Source organism: Siphateles boraxobius, unplaced genomic scaffold, assembly GCF_051911475.1.
Source record: "Siphateles boraxobius isolate OS27281-9 unplaced genomic scaffold, OSU_SipBor_1 183, whole genome shotgun sequence".
Taxonomy (NCBI): domain Eukaryota; kingdom Metazoa; phylum Chordata; class Actinopteri; order Cypriniformes; family Leuciscidae; genus Siphateles; species Siphateles boraxobius.
This window is the reverse complement of record NW_027508792.1, coordinates 1,020,126-1,041,390: the sequence shown is the minus strand read 5'-3', so window position 1 is coordinate 1,041,390 and position 21,265 is coordinate 1,020,126. Positions and strand designations below refer to the sequence as shown.

General features: G+C 38.1%; 1 protein-coding gene across 2 annotated transcripts in view; it reads left to right on the top strand.

The window, feature by feature from the left end:
- The first annotated feature begins 250 nt into the window (after nucleotides 1-250).
- LOC143741284 (desmoplakin-B-like) overlaps nucleotides 251-21,265 on the top strand; it is a 28,255-nt gene continuing 7,240 nt past the window's right edge. For both annotated transcript variants that reach the window (XM_077233715.1, XM_077233714.1), the window contains exons 1-12: nucleotides 251-423; nucleotides 2,017-2,171; nucleotides 3,491-3,617; nucleotides 4,284-4,470; nucleotides 11,499-11,674; nucleotides 12,574-12,752; nucleotides 13,544-13,682; nucleotides 18,066-18,259; nucleotides 18,582-18,744; nucleotides 20,005-20,088; nucleotides 20,417-20,524; nucleotides 20,629-20,727. In XM_077233715.1, coding sequence (XP_077089830.1) covers nucleotides 304-423; nucleotides 2,017-2,171; nucleotides 3,491-3,617; nucleotides 4,284-4,470; nucleotides 11,499-11,674; nucleotides 12,574-12,752; nucleotides 13,544-13,682; nucleotides 18,066-18,259; nucleotides 18,582-18,744; nucleotides 20,005-20,088; nucleotides 20,417-20,524; nucleotides 20,629-20,727 — 1,731 coding nt within the window. In that variant the 5' untranslated portion in view covers nucleotides 251-303. The remainder of the gene's footprint in view (nucleotides 424-2,016; nucleotides 2,172-3,490; nucleotides 3,618-4,283; nucleotides 4,471-11,498; nucleotides 11,675-12,573; nucleotides 12,753-13,543; nucleotides 13,683-18,065; nucleotides 18,260-18,581; nucleotides 18,745-20,004; nucleotides 20,089-20,416; nucleotides 20,525-20,628; nucleotides 20,728-21,265) is intronic.

The window sequence follows — 21,265 nt, the reverse complement described above, 5'->3', positions numbered from 1 at the left end:
CCCCTAGGATTTGGGTCGAATTCAAAAAACTTTAGAAGTCAAGAATTATGAAGATAGGCATGTGTTTGTGTGTGTCTTGCATTCTCAAAAAATAATGACAAAAATATATGACAACAATATAAGAAGACATAAAGAACAATCGCTCATCACTTTGTGTCAGAAATTAGCGGAGGATAAACTCGCCCTTACGCATCTGTCCCAGCGAAAAAAGTGCAGGCTCAGGATTTTTTTCTACTATCACCCCTGTGTGTGTGTGTGTGTGTGTCTCAGAGAGAGAGAGAGCGTCTGGTGGAGCAGAGAGAGATGGTGCAGCAGCTCGTGCTCAGATCCAAGAGCATCATCCGACTGAAGCCCAGAAACCCCGAGGAGAAGATCACGGGCCCGATGCTCGTGCAGGCGCTGTGCGACTTCAGGCAGGACGAGGTGACCGCTACATACAGCTATTATATTCAATATACAGATTTATAATACATAATACCTGGCAAAGGTTTAAGATTTTTTTTTTTTTTTTTGTGATCAAATTTTTATTATTTTATTTTATTTACCGTACCAGGACCATATCAAAGCTCACGTGAACTATATACAACCAGATGTCATGAAAACTGCCCACATATAAACAAAGAAGAAAAGAAACAAACTAAAATACATACACATACATATAAAGGGCGCATGTAAAATATGGGGGAAGGAAAAGGGAGAGAGGGAAATGTAGCATGTCAAAATCTCAGCTTGTCTAACAAATTGTCCGCGATTTTTGTCCAGCTCTGAATGGTCTTGTCCTTTGTGCCATTGACCTCGGCAGTGGTGTCTTCCAGCAATACAATGTCTCTAAAATAAGATAGCCAAACAAAAGTTGTAGGTATGCATGGTTCTATCCATAGCATTAACATTGAGCATTAAACTGAAGAGCACAGTCATCTAAAAGTAGAAATAGCAAAGGGTCTTCTGAATATCTGAAAGAACAGTACTTACAAAAGTCCAAAAAGAAACCACTGTTGGGCATTCCCAAAACATGTCCAAATAAGAACCGACTGTAGATGTGTTGCATAGATGACCATATGGATAAGATCAAACCTTCATCCTATACAATACACTAGAAGTGATATAAGCTCTATTTATAAAAAGTTTAAGATTTTTATGTTTTTGAAAGAATCTCTTCCATACTCATCAAGGCTGCATATGTTTGATCAAAAATACAGTAAAAATTGTGAAATATTATTGTAATGTAAATCAGCTGTTTTCTATGTGAATATCTAGTAAAGTGTAATTTATTCCTGTGATCAAAGCTGTATTTTCAGCATCATTACTCCAGTCTTCAGTGTCACATGATCCTTCAGAAATCACTATAATATGATGATTTGATGCTCAAGAAACATTTATGATTATTATCAGTGTTGAAAACAGTCATATTTTTGTGGAAACTGTGATACATTATCATATTTCACTTATATATATATACTTCTGATTCAGTAAGATGTATGTATGTTTAGCAAGGACATATCAAAAGTGACAGTAAAGACAGATACAAATAAATGCTGTTCTTTTGAGCTTTCTATTCATCAAAGAATCCTGAACAATAACATTGATCACAGTTTCCAATCAAACATTTTTACCGCTTTTAACATTGATAATAATCATAAATGTTTCTTGAGCATCAAATCATCATATTATAGTGATTTCTGAAGGATCATGTGACACTGAAGACTGGAGTAATGATGCTGAAAATTCAGCTTTGATCACAGGAATAAATTACACTTTACTATATAATCACATAGAAAACAGCCCTTTTTAAATCGTAATAATATTTCACATTATTACTGTTTTTCTGATCAAATAAATGCAGTCTTGGTGCCTTTTTCAAAAACAGAAATGACTCCAAACTTTTGAACGGTGAGCAGAATAAATGTCTGTGTAAATTCTTCATTGGGGGACAAGAGATACTATAAAGTGTTGGTTTGGAGGGCTGTTCTGGGTCTGCGTGTGTCACAGTGTGTGTGTGTGTGTGTGTGTGTGCAGAAGACGATCCGTAAGGGAGATGAAGGGATCCTGAAGGATAACTCGGAGAGGACCACATGGCGTGTGACGGGACCGGGAGGAATGGACATGCAGATTCCCTCAGTGTGTCTGTTAGTGCCGCCACCAAACCCTCTGGCCGTCAGCCTGGCCAACAAGTACGACACACACTCTACACACTTATTTATCAAATTCATTTTCATTTCATATTTTCCGTTTAATTACATTTTTGTTAAAGCTTTGGTTTTGTTGTGTTATTGTCATTTTTATTAGGTTTAGTTTCGTTTTTTTTTTTTTTTTTTTAAATCTATGTCTTAGTTTTTATTCCTTTTTATTTTTGTATTTTAAACCAAATAAAAATTTGATCTGTGTTTCTTGGCAACAATAAATAAAATAAGATTAAGGTCGTTATTAATATTTTGAATTAATTTCATTTTCATTTTATTATAAGCTTTGGTTTTGTTGTGTTCTCATTTTTATTAGGTTTAGTTTTTTTTTTAAATCTATGTTTTAGTTTTATTCATTTTTATTTTAGTATTTCAAGTTAAACTAAATAAAAATTTGAAATGTTTCTTGGCAACAAGCTGACATAAAATAAGATTACGGTTTTTATTAATGTTTTGAATTAATTTTATTTTCATTTTATTATAAGCTTTGGTTTTGTTGTGTTCTCATTTTTATTAGGTTTAGTTTTTTATCTATGTCTATCTAATTTTTATTTAATTTTTATTTATTTAGTATTTCAAGTTAAACTAAATTAAAATTAGAAATGTTTCTTGGCAACAAGCTTGAATAAAATACGTTTTTTTATTAATATTTTGAATTCTTTTTATTTTCGTTTTATTATAAGCTTCAGTTTTGAGTTTACTAAGCTTTAACATGAGTTGTTATTCTCATTTTTATTAGGTTTTGTTTTTGTCTTAAGTTTGTATTTATTTAAATTTAGTTTTATTTATTTTAGTATTTAAAATTAAACTAAATAAAAAATGTTGCATTGGCAATTGGATTCATAATATTTGTAATTTTTTTTCATTGAATATTTTCTGTTTCATTAAAAAAATGTTTTATAACGTTTTTTTTTTCGTCTATATATTTTTGTCTATTTTTTTTATTTCAGTTTTAGTTTGAGTTATTTTAGTATTTCAAGATAAACCAAAAAATTAGAAATGTTTCTCTGCAACTATAGCTGAAAGTTTATTTTCATATTTTCTGTTTGAATGTAATTTTTCTTAAAAATGTATAAATTGTTATGTTGGTTTTAGTTATTTTAGAATTTTAGTTTTATTTTAGTTATTTGTTCAACAAACATTTTTATTCACACACACACATATACATATATATATATATAAACAAACACAGCTGGCAGTGTTTAGTCTGCAGTATGAAGTGTTTCGGTGTCAGTTTGTGTTCTGCATATATTGGTCGATGATCAGTCTGTTGTGTAGATATGACCGTGTTTAACTCTGTTTGACGGCAGGAATTCCCAGTATTACGAGGCAATTCTAGGCGTGTGGAATCAGCTGTACATCAACGTGAAGAGTATGATCTCGTGGCAGTACTGTCTGCTGGACATCAACCGCGTCAACTCACTCACCATCAACATGGTAACAGGCACAGGCCAAAATATATATCAACAAATATAGGTGACACTTTATTTTACAGTGTCTGTGTTAGTGTAATCATACATTTGAGGACTGCGTCATAATAACTACATGTACTTACTCTACGGTTAGGGTTAGGGTGTGTTTAAGATTAGTTGCATGTAATTATTATGCACAATTTATAGTAATTACTATAGTAACTTAATACATGTAACTTGTAACAAGTACACAGTTAAATAAGTGTTACCTAAAAATATGATTTATATATAAATTTTACATATCAATGCTCACCAAGGCTGCATTTATCTGATCAAAATTGTCAAATATTATTCCAATGTAAATATATAGTAAAGTGTCATTTATTCCTGTGATCAAGTCACTTTTGATCAATTTAATGCATCCTTGCTGAATAAAAGTGTTCATTTCTTAAAATTATATATGTATATAGATAGATAGATAACATTATATATATATATATATATTAGTAGCATTGGTAGTTTTGTTCATTTAGCAAAGCATGCAACAAAACAATTGAAGTTTGATTATTTAGCATTAAACCAGTCATGCATGTGCTGTTGTGTGTGTGTGTGTGTGTGTGTGTGTGTGTGTGTGTGTGTGTGTGTGTGTGTGTGTGTGTGTGTGTGTGTGTGTGTGTGTGTGTGTGTGTAGCTCGCCAAAATGGGTCCAGAGGAAACCAACAGCATCCTCCGCAGTATGGAGATGCACTTCCAGGAGTTCAAGAAACACAGTCAGGGATCAGAGCTGTTCGGGGCCGAAGACCAGAAGCTCATCGAGAACCAGTTTTCAGGAGCCCAGCAGCGCTACGGCAAACTAGTGGTGGATCTGCCCGCGTACGGTGAGTGTTTTACACGCACACACGCACGCACGCACACACACTCACTCACACACACGCACGCACACACACACACACACACACACACACACACACACACTCACTCACTCGCGCACACACACAAACGCACACTAAGACTGCTTAATATCTCTGTGATGTATATTGCAATTGTAAAAAAAAAAAAGATTTACTGGAATTTTCACCAGATGACTTAAAGTCCCTGTAAAGTCAAAATGAAGTATGTGTTCTGAGTTTGTCATATCACAGAAAAATGTGTTATTAGACACCCAGCCAGATTTGAATGATAAAAAAATCCGGCAAGTACATAAAATAAGCTATCAAAATCTTGAAAAAATGAGCAAACGCTGGGGGCGTGTCCGCTGGCTGTGCTGAAACCACGCCCACTCGTGGTAAAGCTGCCGTTGCCACACTCAACTGTCACCCGCTACAGCCGGAATGGATGCTCCTAGCAGCTTATTAGGTTAATTATAACATAAGCGCACAAGGCATCTTATGGCTCGTTTCCACTGAGCGGTACGGTACGGTACAGTTCGGTACGGTACGCAATTATTTGCGTTTCCACTGTCAAAAGTTGTGAATGGTACCAAAAAGCCGAACCGTACCGTACCACTTTTTGGGTACCCTTCCGTTGGGGTACCTAGCACAGTGGTACGGTACTAAAGGGTGGAGCTAGACTCACTGCAGAACGCTGATTGGTTGACAGAGTATCGTCACTTGCGCGTGCTACAAGGGGAATGACAACAAAAGCAGCGCCATTTTTTTAATATACAGTTGGAATATAATACTACGGTTATTCTTTCACGAAATGTAGTTTTAAGAGTTTTTCAGACGAGAATGTAGTTGTTTAAAGCTCAAATCTGTGGTTTATTTATAATGATTTATGATAATTTGATCCATTCCAGGCGATCACCGGGCGCTCGGCGCTCATGTTCCCCGCCTGGAACAGCCTTTCCTCGGCTAGTCGTTCTGACGTTTGCCGCTGACTCTGTAGTGGTAATTCGTCTTGTGTAAATTTAACGGGTGATCTTTGGTCTCGTGAATCGATAATTCGTTCCCTGGCCAATCGTTTTGGCTGAGGGCTAAGTGAAGTTTCATATATTTAGGCTATTTAACTTTTCCGTTGTAACGTTAATGTTAGACCAGCGCTGAATTTGTATATTTGACTGAATATTTGACTTTGCTTTATCACTTATTGTATAGCTTTCTTGTAACGTTACCTTTTACTTATACTTTTATAATGGCTATTATTGCTAAAACTGAAATTTAACTGGGTTGAGTTTTGTCATTTTTTATTTTATTACAAGAATATCACTGTAATGTTGTTTATTGCAAAATTTGTACAAATCCAAATATTGCCTGGAAATATGTTTAATATTTTTAAAATTTAAACGAAAAGATGCAGGGACAGAGTGGTGTTTTATAATATATTTCGTTTTATTGTTGCCTAAAATGTACATGCAGAGCGAGCGAGTGACGCTTTCAAGAACGCGCTGTTCCATTTGGAGAATTACCGGACTCGTGTCCTCGGGAGTCATTCTGCTGAGAACTTTGGGTACTTGGTATTGAGAAATGCCTAATTTCGGCGCTTGTCTTCTTGTGACAAACATGCCGAGAAGCAAGGACAAGATCTGCTGTATGCCATCCATTAGTGTTTACTTTGTTGCTTTCTTCTTCGCGCGAAAATGACGTTGATCGCTTCTTTCCTGCAAGCACCACGCCTATCAAGTAGGGTACTGTTGGCGGTGGAAACGCTAGCCGGATCATGGTTTACTGACCCGAACCGTACCGTACTGTACCGTACTGCTCAGTGGAAACGAGCCATTACACTCATTGGTGGGCACGCACTGCCGATGATGGCACCAGTTGTCGGCGCGACGGGAGGATGAAGGCCGAGGCGGGAAATAGTCGGTTCGGCCCCATTCACCAGTAACAGCGGATTATCAGTGAATCCCAGTTGTCTTCGACGAAAGTTTATAAAACTATCCCGAGTAAAATGGTAACTACAGAGGCGGGTTTTGGTGGGGATCCTCAGCTCTCCATCAAGGTGGCTCTTCACAAAATTAATCCACCTCTTCTAGATGTGATCGTTTTTAGGAAATTTAAATAAGGACACCGATCTGTTTTGTACATGATCGCATCCAGGTAGTACGCATTTCCGTGACGAAGACATAGCTAACTAGCGAACTGTACGCTATAGTAACAAATAATAGTACTGACAGTAACTGGCGATTGAGCGCCAAACTGATGCGAATGTGCTCTATTTATATTGTTAGTGGAGCGGCCAGCCTCAAGGGCTCCAGTGTGTCATCAAGTAGGGGCGTGTCCAGGAGCTCAAGGGCTCCAGTGCGTCATCAAGTAGGGGCGTGTCCAGGAGCTCAGGGGCTCCAGTGCGTCATCAAGTAGGGGCGTGTCCAGGAGCTCAGGGGCTCCAGTGCGTCATCAAGTAGGGACGTGTCCAGGGGCTCAGGGGTTCCAGTGCGTCATCAAGTAGGGGCGTGTCCAGGAGCTCAAGGGCTCCAGTGCGTCATCAAGTAGGGGCGTGTCCAGGAGCTCAGGGGCTCCAGTGTGTCATCAAGTAGGGGCGTGTCCAGGAGCTCAGGGGCTCCAGTGCGTCATCAAGTAGGGGCGTGTCCAGGAGCTCAGGGGCTCCAGTGCGTCATCAAGTAGGGGCGTGTCCAGGAGCTCAGGGGCTCCAGTAAGTCATCAAGTCCAGGAGCTCAGGGGCTCCAGTGCGTCATCAAGTAGGGGCGTGTCCAGGAGCTCAGGGGCTCCAGTGTGTCATCAAGTAGGGGCGTGTCCAGGAGCTCAGGGGCTCCAGTGCGTCATCAAGTAGGGGCGTGTCCAGGAGCTCAGGGGCTCCAGTGTGTCATCAAGTAGGGGCGTGTCCAGGAGCTCAGGGGCTCCAGTGCATCATCAAGTAGGGGCGTGTCCAGGAGCTCAGGGGCTCCAGTGCGTCATCAAGTAGGGGCGTGTCCAGGAGCTCAGGGGCTCCAGTGCGTCATCAAGTAGGGGCGTGTCCAGGAGCTCAGGGGCTCCAGTAAGTCATTAAGTAGGGGCGTGTCCAGGAGCTCAGGGGCTCCAGTGCTTCATCAAGTAGGGGCGTGTCCAGGAGCTCAGGGGCTCCAGTGCGTCATCAAGTAGGGGCGTGTCCAGGAGCTCAGGGGCTCCAGTGCGTCATCAAGTAGGGGCGTGTCCAGGAGCTCAGGCACTCCAGTGCGTCATCAAGTAGGGGCGTGTCCAGGAGCTCAGGCACTCCAGTGCGTCATCAAGTAGGGGCGTGTCCAGGAGCTCAGGCACTCCAGTGCGTCATCAAGTAGGGGCGTGTCCAGGAGCTCAGGCACTCCAGTGCGTCATCAAGTAGGGGCGTGTCCAGGAGCTCAGGCACTCCAGTGCGTCATCAAGTAGGGGCGTGTGCAGGAGCTCAGGCACTCCAGTGCGTCATCAAGTAGGGGCGTGTCCAGGAGCTCAGGCACTCCACTGCGTCATCAAGTAGGGGCTTGTCCAGGAGCTCAGGCACTCCAGTGCGTCATCAAGTAGGGGCATGTCCAGGAGCTCAGGGGCTCCAGTAAGTCATCAAGTAGGGGCGTGTCCAGGAGCTCAGGGGCTCCAGTGTGTCATCAAGTAGGGGCGTGTCCAGGAGCTCAGGGGCTCCAGTGCATCATCAAGTAGGGGCGTGTCCAGGAGCTCAGGGGCTCCAGTGCGTCATCAAGTAGGGGCGTGTCCAGGAGCTCAGGGGCTCCAGTGCGTCATCAAGTAGGGGCGTGTCCAGGAGCTCAGGGGCTCCAGTAAGTCATTAAGTAGGGGCGTGTCCAGGAGCTCAGGGGCTCCAGTGCTTCATCAAGTAGGGGCGTGTCCAGGAGCTCAGGGGCTCCAGTGCGTCATCAAGTAGGGGCGTGTCCAGGAGCTCAGGGGCTCCAGTGCGTCATCAAGTAGGGGCGTGTCCAGGAGCTCAGGCACTCCAGTGCGTCATCAAGTAGGGGCGTGTCCAGGAGCTCAGGCACTCCAGTGCGTCATCAAGTAGGGGCGTGTCCAGGAGCTCAGGCACTCCAGTGCGTCATCAAGTAGGGGCGTGTCCAGGAGCTCAGGCACTCCAGTGCGTCATCAAGTAGGGGCGTGTCCAGGAGCTCAGGCACTCCAGTGCGTCATCAAGTAGGGGCGTGTGCAGGAGCTCAGGCACTCCAGTGCGTCATCAAGTAGGGGCGTGTCCAGGAGCTCAGGCACTCCACTGCGTCATCAAGTAGGGGCTTGTCCAGGAGCTCAGGCACTCCAGTGCGTCATCAAGTAGGGGCATGTCCAGGAGCTCAGGGGCTCCAGTAAGTCATCAAGTAGGGGCGTGTCAAGGAGCTCAGGCACTCCAGTGCGTCATCAAGTAGGGGCGTGTCCAGGAGCTCAGGCACTCCACTGCGTCATCAAGTAGGGGCGTGTCCAGGAGCTCAGGCACTCCAGTGCGTCATCAAGTAGGGGCGTGTCCAGGAGCTCAGGGGCTCCAGTAAGTCATCAAGTAGGGGCGTGTCCAGGAGCTCAGGCACTCCAGTGCGTCATCAAGTAGGGGCGTGTCCAGGAGCTCAGGCACTCCAGTGTGTCATCAAGTAGGGGCGTGTCCAGGAGCTCAGGCACTCCAGTGCGTCATCAAGTAGGGGCGTGTCCAGGAGCTCAGGCACTCCAGTGCGTCATCAAGTAGGGGCGTGTCCAGGAGCTCAGGCACTCCAGTGTGTCATCAAGTAGGGGCGTGTCCAGGAGCTCAGGCACTCCAGTGTGTCATCAAGTAGGGGCGTGTCCAGGAGCTCAGGCACTCCAGTGCGTCATCAAGTAGGGGCGTGTCCAGAAGCTCAGGCACTCCACTGCGTCATCAAGTAGGGGTGTGTCCAGGAGCTCAGGCACTCCGGTGCGTCATCAAGTAGGGGCGTGTCCAGGAGCTCAGGCACTCCAGTGTGTCATCAAGTAGGGGCGTGTCCAGGAGCTCAGGCACTCCAGTGCGTCATCAAGTAGGGGCGTGTCCAGGAGCTCAGGCACTCCAGTGCGTCATCAAGTAGGGGCGTGTCCAGGAGCTCAGGCACTCCAATGCGTCATCAAGTAGGGGCGTGTCCAGGAGCTCAGGCACTCCACTGCGTCATCAAGTAGGGGCGTGTCCAGGAGCTCAGGCACTCCAGTGCGTCATCAAGTAGGGGCGTGTCCAGGAGCTCGTCATCGAGTACCCTTTCAGCCCCGCCCAAAAAATCCGTAAAATATCAATGGTGAAAAACTGTTTAACGGTCTAACTCCACAATTCAGTACTTCACAGTTCACAGTCCTTGTAATGTGTTTTAGCAATACATTTCTAACATTTATAATGTGTTTAGAATTTTTTTTTTAAATTGCCTTTACAGGGACTTTAAATGGCTCTATTTTATAGAGTGATTTGGGTAATTTTGTTGGCGAGTGATTTGCATATGAAATGATGATGATAATAATAATATAATAAAAGATGAAAAATATATATATTTTTTTAATGGCTGAACCATTTAGGAAAAGCTTAACTGTAGTGAAATATGTTTGAAGTTGTAAATAAAAAAATATTATTACAGTATGTTTAGTTCAAAATTTCATGTTAATTCAATGTGTTACTTGCCGCCTCTTTGTATTTATTTTTTTTAATTCACTTGCAGTTTCTGAGTGACCATTTGGTGTAAATCCTACACCCAATTTTTTCTATTGTTGAAAAATTGTTTAAAAAAATATATTTAATTGGCCATCTTCCCTCTGTTTCGACCAGTTCAATATGACTATACTATCCGAGTTCATATCTCACTAATACTAATTTCGGATACTATTTAGGACGTATAGTATGCGAATTAGGACTCAGATGTGTGTCTTGCGTAATGCGTAATAAAGCCAAATAAACTGAAATTTGATTCGTCTACATTAATCCGAATACATTTGAAAATTACGTTTTCGTTTAAAAAAGTTCTTCGTTCTTCTGACAGGATAATTTTATTTAGCAAAATATCTCACCATTCACTGAAGCGTCCAGGTTGCACTCACTATTATATGTTTGGTCTAAAACGCAACGGCTCGGATGTTTTACCACATGACAGAGAATGTGAGTAAATTTTCTGTCATCTTTGCAGGACTGTGATATGAAGAGTGTGCAAAGTAACATATTTTAGAAACTGTGTGAAAGTGAACAGCACATAACAGGCACAATACTGGTATAAACATGAATATCTATTGGTACAATATGCGTCACATGACTTAAAGGGATAGTTCACCCAAAAATGTAAATTCTGTCAGTATTTACTCTCCCTCATGTTGTTCAACCCCGTAAGACCTTCGTTCATCTTCAGAACACGAATTAAGATATTTTTGATGAAATCTGAGGGCTGGATCACTCCTCCATAGGCTTCTAAGGGATTGAAACTTGTTCCCCGAAAAGTTATTAAAGGCCTCGAGTGAGTTCACTAGTGTAACAGCGCAGCGCTCAATAATTTTTGGGTGATCTATGCCTTTAACTTATGTCATCGCTTTTAACGGCTTTTAAATTCCTCCGGCTTCACAGTCCACACTACAATGTGAAAACGGCGTTTACAAATTTATCCACTTTGGAGAGCGTTTTCAAAAAGCTTAGTTTTCATTAATAAATACGCCGTCTCAATGTGAACGGCCAAAACAGAGAGAAAAAGATGCGTTTTCAAACGAAAACGTATTAGGAGCCGTTTACACGACACCGTTTTCAACTAAAACCGTAAAACTTTTTATGCGTTTTGGCCGTTAATTTACACAACAGTGGCGTTTTGGGTTCCTGAAAACGCAAACTTTTGAAAAGTGCCGTTTTTGAAAACGGTCTCCGTGTAAACAACAGAAACACGAATCTCTGAAGACGATGACGTCATGCACATGCGTATTACGAGTTCAGTCTATAGTGTTGCATCGCCATCTACTGGCCTGGCGGCAGAAAACAGCGTTTTTACTTTAGTCGTTTTCGCGGATTCGTGTGAATAATGAATCTCTGCGGTGTTTTGTGTGTTCTGTAGCCGCTTGTGGAGAAGGATCGGAGTATTCTGCGGCCGTGAGCATCAAACTCCTGAACGAACTCAACGCTCTCAGATTCAACGTGGAAAGGGCCGAATCTTCCCTCGTCACGTTCCTTTACATCCCGTCAGGAGAGGACGGACCCGAAGAGTGCAGTCGCCACATCGCCAGCACACAGGTGAGCATCACAAACACACAACACCATTTTAGGTTTGTTTATATATCGAATTTTCTATTAGTAATTTGTATTTTTAGATTTTTATTTGTTAAACTTTTATTTTGTAACTTATTGCATCTGATTTTTTCATCTGATATTCATCAAAGAATCCTGAGAAATAAAATGTATCACGGTTTCCACCAAAATATGACTCTTAATTGACTGTTTATTAATTTTTTTATAGCAAGTAGACTGATGCATACAAAACACGGGAAGCAAATAGACAGATCTGCATAAATCTGTATAGGGTGAACTATCCCTTTAATAAGGGACTTTAGTTACATTATAGTTGTATTAACATTTTAAATTCGTTATGAATTAGCTTTTATTTTTATATTTTTCATGTTAATTTTAGTTAGTCAATTCGTAATGAATTAGCTTTATTTTTATAATTTTTCATGTTAATTGTAGTTAGTAAATTCGCTATGTGTATTTAAGTTTAATTTATTTTTAAGTTTTAGTTAGTTTTAGTTTTTATTTATTTTCTGTCAGTAATTTTAGTGCTTCAATTCAAACTTATTTCAGTTAATTGCCAAGGCAATGTTTCTAATTTTCATTTTGTTTACGTTTTTCCAACTAATATTCATATTTTATTTTATTTCAGCGTTATTTCCAATTAACAGAAATGCTGGTTACACTTTATTTTGTACTTTCCGTTTACTTATAAACGCATATAGGTGTAGTTTCAGAGTTAGTACCTAGATATAACCCAGTTATTGTAATTGCTATAAAAAGTACATAGTATATACATGCGGAACAGGACTGTAAAATAAAGTGCTGCTGAAATGCTTTTAATAGTTTGGGTTTTATAGTAAAACCCTGATATGAGGAAGGTCTCAGAGGTTTATTGGTGTGTTCAGGTCTTTCAGAAGGACGTGCAGACTCTGAAGGGAGAGTTTGTGAGTCTGAGAGAAAGCGTTCAGGCTGAACTCAAAGATGCGAAGGACACGGATAAAGCCAGATATCTGCGGGGTCAGCTGGAGGTCATCAACCAGAGACTAGTTAACCTGGAGAATTACACCGCCACACATCTACAGAGGTACAGCGCTCTTCACGACATGATTTCAGGGGTTTTAGTTCATGGTAAAGGTACAACACTGTTCATAGGTTTGGGGTCCGTACCATTTTTTTAAATGTTTGAAAGTCTGCATTTAATTTGGCCAAAAATACAGTAATTAAAAAAAAAATATTATTAGAATTTAAAAATAAATAGAATAGAATAGAATAGAAAAATAAAGTGTAATTTATTCCTGTAATTAAAGCCATATTACCAATTACCAATGCTGAAAACGGTCATATTTGAAGAAACATCAGATGAAAAAAATCTGATGCAATAAGTTACTAAATAAAAGTTTATATTTCCAGTAATGAAAAGTAAAGTATAACAAATACATGAAAAATACCACAATAATAATAATATTTGATTTAGAATATTATTTAACATTATAAACGTTTTTACTGTCACTTTTGATCAATTTAATGCATCCTTGATGAATAAAATAATAATAAATCTTACTGACGCCAACCTTTTGAACGGCAAATATTTTACATACAGTATCTAAGTTTTTATAATCCAGTGAATGAACTGGTTCACAAATGAAAGGTGCTTCATATCATTTGATTATTTTCTTTTTTTTATTTGGAACCGGATCTGATGATTTATATTAAATGTCTGCAATCAGATTCACTTAATGAAACACTTCAGTTCAAAACAGCTAAAAAATTATAAATGTGATTGTACGAGCCATATCAGCTGTAAAATATAGCTATTGAATATATTCATATTAACATAATAAATATAGCCGTCCTCACAGTTTTTGACTGTTTCAGGTTGAGCTTGGTGAAGACGCTGCTGAAAGATCTGCTGAAAGCTGAAGATGTGGTCAAGGTTTACGAAGCTCGACTGATAGAGAAAGAGACGGTGTCTCTGGACCCGGAAGAGCTCCAGAAATACCAGAAAGTGCTCCAGGTAATCATTACTGAAGCTATTATTAACGTTTATATGATCAAATAGATCTCAAATGTGAGTTTTTTGATCACTTATACTGGTGCAGATCATGTTCTTGCATTCAAACTGTGAGATATTGTGCAACAAAATGCAGAATTCAGGGATCTCAAGATTGATTTTAATGGACAAAAATGTAAATATTAATAAGATGTGCTAATATCTCTGTCTTAGTTTACAGCCAAATATCTAGTCATCCTAAAAACAAGACATTTACTCGGAAGCAAACCTGTTGAAATTAAGATATTAAGACTTGTTTTAAGAAATATATCTCTTTTTGTTGTTGTTGTTTTAAGGATACACTGCAAAACAGTATTTCTGTTTTGTTTTACAGTACAAAATATCTAAACATTCTTAAATCAAGATATATATATCTACTGGAGAAGCTAAATGACTGAAGTGAGTTTATGCTTAAAAGAAAAATAATCTTATTTTGCCTTTAAATTAATAAAATGTTCTGCTCCATTTGCATTCTTAAAACAAGTCATTTTGCTTCTCAAGTATCTTTATTTTCAGTACAAATAACTAAACATTTTTAAATGAAGACAAAATTACTGAAAAAAACAAAACATTTTTGCTGTGTAAATCCAGCCTACTCTTTGTTTCCCCCTTTTTTTCAGTTTTAATTATTAATTAGGTTTTCATAATTGTTATTGTATGTGTATGGCATGACTTGTACCTTCAGTATTTTTAAAGATGGATAGAGGTATCATTTCTGATATACAGTATGTATCAACAGTTCCCTGTTATGAAAAACAAATACATTTAGTGAGAAAAAAACTCTCTTAAAGCAAGTTGTAATAACAATTTTGCTTCTTAAATACATTTGTTGTTTTAGGGATCTTTCTGAAATCCTGCTAATATAATTATTTTTGTGCACAGCCCTTAAAGGGATAGTTCACCCAAAAATGAAAATTAGCCCATGATTTACTCACCCTCAAGTCATCCTATGTGTATATGACATTCTTCTTTCAGACAAATACAGTCAGAGTTAAATGAAAAAATATCCTGGCTCTTCCAAGATTGATAATGGCAGTGAATGGTAAAAGGGCATGTATTCATGATAAAAGTGCATCTATCCATGATGAAAGCGCATCTGTCCATCATAAAAGTGCATCTATCCATGATAAAAGTGCATCTGTCCATCATAAAAGTGCATCTATTTATCATAAAAGTGAATCTATCCATGATAAAAGTGCATCTGTCCATCATAAAAGTGCATCTATTTATCATAAAAATGCATCTATCCATCATAAAAGTGCATCTATCCATCATAAAAATGCATCTATCCATCATTAAAGTGCATCTATCCATCATAAAAGTGCATCTATCCATGATAAAAGTGCATCTATCCATGATAAAAGTGCATCTATCCATCATAAAAGTGCATCTATCCATCATTAAAGTGCATCTATCAATCATTAAAGTGCATCTATCCATCATAAAAGTGCATCTATCCATGATAAAAGTGCATCTATCCATGATAAAAGTGCATCTATCCATCATAAAAGTGCATCTATCCATCATTAAAGTGCATCTATTTATCATAAAGGTGCATCTATCCATCATAAAAGTGCATCTATCCATTATAAAAGTGCATCTGTCCATCAGAAAAGTGCATCTGTCCATCATAAAAGTGCATCTATCCATCATAAAAGTGCATCTATCCATCAGAAAAGTGCATCTGTCCATCATAAAAGTGCATCTATCCATGATAAAAGTGCATCTGTCCATCATAAAAGTGCATCTATCATCATAAAAGTGCATCTGTCCATCATAAAAGTGCATCTGTCCATCATAAAAGTGCATCTATCCATAATAAAAGTGCATCTATTTATCATAAAAGTGCATCTATCCATCATAAAAGTTCATCTATCCATCATAAAAGTGCATCTATTTATCATAAAAGTGCATCTGTCCATCATAAAAGTGCATCTATCCATCATAAAAGTGCATCTATCCATCATAAAAGTTCATCTATCCATCAGAAAAGTGCATCTATCCATCATAAAAGTGCATCTATCCATCAGAAAAGTGCATCTGTCCATCATAAAAGTGCATCTATCCATCATAAAAGTTCATCTATCCATCAGAAAAGTGCATCTATCCATCAGAAAAGTGCATCTATCCATCATAAAAGTGCATCTGTCCATCAGAAAAGTGCATCTATCCATCATAAAAGTGCATCTATCCATCAGAAAAGTGCATCTGTCCATCATAAAAGTGCATCTATCCATCATAAAAGTTCATCTATCCATCAGAAAAGTGCATCTATCCATCAGAAAAGTGCATCTATCCATCATAAAAGTGCATCTGTCCATCAGAAAAGTGCATCTGTCCATCATAAAAGTGCATCTATCCATGATAAAAGTGCATCTGTCCATCATAAAAGTGCATTTATCATCATAAAAGTGCATCTGTCCATCATAAAAGTGCATCTGTCCATCATAAAAGTGCATCTATCCATAATAAAAGTGCATCTATTTATCATAAAAGTGCATCTGTCCATCATAAAAGTTCATCTATCCATCATAAAAGTGCATCTATCCATCATAAAAGTGCATCTATCCATCATAAAAGTTCATCTCTCCATCATAAAAGTGCATCTATCCATCATAAAAGTGCATCTATCCATCATAAAAGTGCATCTATCTATCATAAAAGTTCATCTATCCATCATAAAAGTGCATCTATCCATCATAAAAGTGCATCTATCTATCATAAAAGTTCATCTATCCATCATTAAAGTGCATCTATCCATCATAAAAGTGCATCTATCCATCATAAAAGTGCATCTATCTATCATAAAAGTGCATCTATTTATCATAAAAGTGCATCTGTCCATCATAAAAGTGCATCTCTCCATCATAAAAGTGCATCTATCCAACATAAAAGTGCATCTATCCATCATAAAAGTGCATCTGTCCATCATAAAAGTGCATCTGTCCATCATAAAAGTGCATCTATCCATCATAAAAGTGCATCTGTCCATCTTAAAAGTGCATCTATCCATCATAAAGTGCATCTATCCATCATAAAAGTGCATCTATTTATCATAAAGTGCATCTGTCCATCATAAAAGTGCATCTATCCATTATAAAAGTGCATCTGTCCATCATAAAAGTGCATCTATCCATCATAAAAGTGCATCTATCCATCATAAAAGTGCATCTATCCATCATTAAAGTGCATCTATCCAACATAAAAGCGCATCTATCCATCATAAAAGTGCATCTATCCATCATTAAAGTGCATCTATCCAACATAAAAGTGCATCTATCCATCATAAAAGTGCATCTATCCAACATAAAAGTGCATCTATCCATCATAAAAGTGCATCTGTCCATCATAAAAGTGCATCTGTCCATCATAAAAGTGCATCTATCCATCATAAAAGTGCATCTATCCAACATAAAAGTGCATCTATCCATCATAAAAGTGCATCTGTCCATCATAAAAGTGCATCTGTCCATCATAAAAGTGCATCTATCCATCATAAAAGTGCATCTGTCCATCTTAAAAGTGCATCTATCCATCATAAAGTGCATCTATCCATCATAAAAGTGCATCTATTTATCATAAAGTGCATCTGTCCATCATAAAAGTGCATCTATCCATCATAAAAGTGCATCTGTCCATCATAAAAGTGCATCTATCCATCATTAAAGTGCATCTGTCCATCATAAAAGTGCATCTGTCCATCATAAAAGTGCATCTATCCAACATAAAAGTGCATCTATCCATCATAAAAGTGCATCTATCCATCATAAAAGTGCATCTATCCATCATAAAAGTGCATCTATCCATCATAAAAGTGCATCTGTCCATCATAAAAGTGCATCTGTCCATCATAAAAGTGCATCTATCCATCATAAAAGTGCATCTATCCATCATTAAAGTGCATCTGTCCATCATAAAAGTGCATCTGTCCATCATAAAAGTGCATCTATCCATCATAAAAGTGCATCTATCCATCATAAAAATGCATCTGTCCATCATAAAAGTGCATCTGTCCATCATAAAAGTGCATCTGTCCATCATAAAAGTGCATCTATCCATCATAAAAGTGCATCTGTCCATCATAAAAGTGCATCTGTCCATCATAAAAGTGCATCTGTCCATCATAAAAGTGCATCTATCCATCATAAAAGTGCATCTGTCCATCATAAAAGTGCATCTGTCCATCATAAAAGTGCATCTGTCCATCATAAAAGTGCATCTGTCCATCATAAAGTGCATCTATCCATCATTAAAGTGCATAAATCATGGGATAATTTTCATTTTTGTGTGAACTATCCTTTAACTCTCCATCATGATCTATAACCAGCACTTTTTCTCCAAACGCAGAGTATGCACAGTGATTTGGAGCAGAAACATGATGTGCTGCATTCACTGGTGTCTGATCTGAGTAAAGTTCAGCAGAGTAATGACCAGCCGGATCAGGGCCGGTACAGGTGTATCATCAACATCTCCCAGTACAACGAGCACGTCACCCAGCTGTCAGACCGATGGAAACGCATCCTTCTGCAGATTACCAGCAGGTCAGATGCGCTTTCCTTAACCCTTGTGCAACCTTTTAGTCTTTTGCAGGTTTTTTTTAATTTTTGTATCACGTTGCCAAATAATTTCTATTGGAAGTTGTAAATACTCAGCAATGCTGTCGACTTATGAATTTACACATTGTTTGTCTTAAAGCATATTAAAAAAACACATAGACATATAAACAACATTACAAGCTGGATTTTCACCACAGGGGGACTTTAAAAAAAGGTCCATGTCATGACCGCTTTAACTTAATGTTTGTTCCTCCAGCTGTAGGCCTACATGATTGGGTTATTTGCTAATGACGCTGTGTTTTCTCAGGCATAATGACCTGGACTCTTACTTACCTCAGCTTCAGCAATACCTGCAGTCCAGTTCTCATCTCAGTGGATGGATCGACAAGACCCAACGACAGCTCGATACTCAGCAGTCCATCGAGACCGATGACATCACAGTTTACGACCAACTCGTCAACCAACAGAAAGTGAGCTCGGAAAACATGTTCTTGAGTAGAGCGAATAACTAAAACCATCACCCAAAAAACTAAAGCAAGTAATTTCAGCCAGTGTTATTTTAGTATCACTGAGATACTATTAATATTCAGAATTTTTCATTTTACAATTGAGTTAGTTTTAGTAATTTTGTGATGTACTCAGATTGGGTCATCGATTTCCTGTCCAAAAGCTCTTCAAAACCAAGAGAAGAAGAAGAAGAAGAAAAAAACGGCCAAAACATTTACTTCCAAAATAATGTGATAGAATTTTATTGCCATTTTTATCTACTTAAACCAATATAATTATGACAAAATAAAATAATAGAAAGTAATGATTATAGAAATAATAGAAAATAATGATTTCCCAGGGGAAGCAATGCAGCAGGAAAACAGATCATGGCAAATACATTAAAAGAAAATTAGAAAATATGTCTAAAATTGAGAAAATACTGTATGTCAAAACGGCAATCAAGGAATTAACAGACAACTTTATTTCTCGGGAACATGCATACATCTCATTTCTAATGTCAACAGTAAGAATAGACCAATTTAAGTGCAAAAAAACCCAGTATAAATTATTGGAATATGCAACTTAATTAAGCTAAATTTTTGAGTTTATAGTCAAAATACATTTAATGGATAAATGGGTGGACGGATGGATTTTGAAGGCCGTACAGTATATCAGAAAAACATATTAATATTGTGGAACATCATATTATAGTGATTTCTGAAGGATCATGTGACACTGAAGACTGGAGTAATGATGCTGAAAATGCAGCTTTGATCACAGGAATAAATTACACTTTACTAGATATTCACATAGAAAACAGCTGATTTATATTGGACAAATATGTCGCTGTTTATACTGTATTTTAATCAAATAAATGCAGTTTTGATGAGCAGAAGAGACTTCATGATCCCAAACCTTTGTCCCCAATTTTGGCTAGTTTTTATTCATTTTTATTTCAGTTTTAGTTATTTAAGTACATCAAGTTAAATTAAATAAAAGTGAGAAATGTTGGTTTGGCATTCAGCTGAATTAAAATAAATGTAAGTCTTTTTATTTCAGTTAATGTACATTTTATTTCATGTAACGAAAATGTTTTTGTTTTTTTAAATGGTTTTAGTTAAGTATGATATCCCTGATTTCAACAGAATCCACACAGCCCTATTTATTGAGTTGAATTGTTTGATTAATTAATCATTTAAAAGGCTTCATTTAACATTTGTGCTCTTTTCTAATGTGTGCAGGCATTAAACTCCGATATAAAGGCAAAGAGAGAGTTGTTGGAGACGGTGCAGAAAAATGGCGACGCCTGCATTAATGCCATCAAGGTATTCGTCCTGCAGTTTCCAAACTAATGATGATGTATCGTGATTAAAACATCAAATTATAATAATATGCCTTTGTCTCTGAATGTCACCTTACCTATTGTTCACCAATTAACAATAATTATGGTTACACTTTACATTAGTTAACATAAACTAATGATGAAAAATAAATGTATTAATCTTACATTTGCTAATTAAATTCAAAAGTTGCATCTGTTAATATTATATACTGTATATATAACCTGAACTAACTAAGAGAAATTGTATTTTTTTTAACTAACGTTAAAAGTAATTTAATTCATAATTAATAGTGTGAACTGTCTCTCTGTAGAACTATGAGCTTGAATTAGCATCTTATGGGGCTGGACTGGAAACGTTGCTCAACATCCCCATCAAGAGGACTGTGCTTCATTCACCATCTTCCGTTATTTCAGAAGAGGTACACCTAAACACACACTTTCCCAGCCAACACAAACATTCGTTTTATTGCAATGTTGACTTATTATAATACCATATTTTTAATTTCTTGTCTTCGTCCCCTAGGTCTCTTCTCTAAATGCACACTATTTAGAATTGCTCACCCGCTCAAATGATCACCACAAACTTCTTACGACTTCCAGGAATAACAGGCAAGACCTGAAGGTATATAAAGACACCTATGTTTTGGCAAAGCACTCTCCACGATTAATTCAAACACACACACACACACACACACAAAACCCATCTCTGTGAGTTGAGCTCAACATGCGCCAACCCTCTTCTCAAATTGTAATGACAAGGCTGTTGTCAACAATTGTGGTTTTCCACCAAAATAAAAGCTCCATGGTGTTTAACATTTGAAAATGAAGAAATGATGACAGCCGTAAATAGTAGGATTGTAATTTTACAGCTATACTGTAAAATAAAATGGCATATTTCAAAAATTACTTTAATAATAAAAGTTTTTTTTTATTTTGGAGTGCAATAGTACAATAGTAATATTTCTCGAGTATATTTAATATTTCTAGTATATCGATTTGACGGCACTAATAAAAACTTGAAACATAATATATTAAGATATACTAGAAATATTGCTATTGCTATGATCTATTGCTAATATTAATATTACTAGTATAGCTAGATGCTGTTAATCGTGATTAATTGATTTGACAGCATTCGTTTCGTCGAGTCGATTAATTGA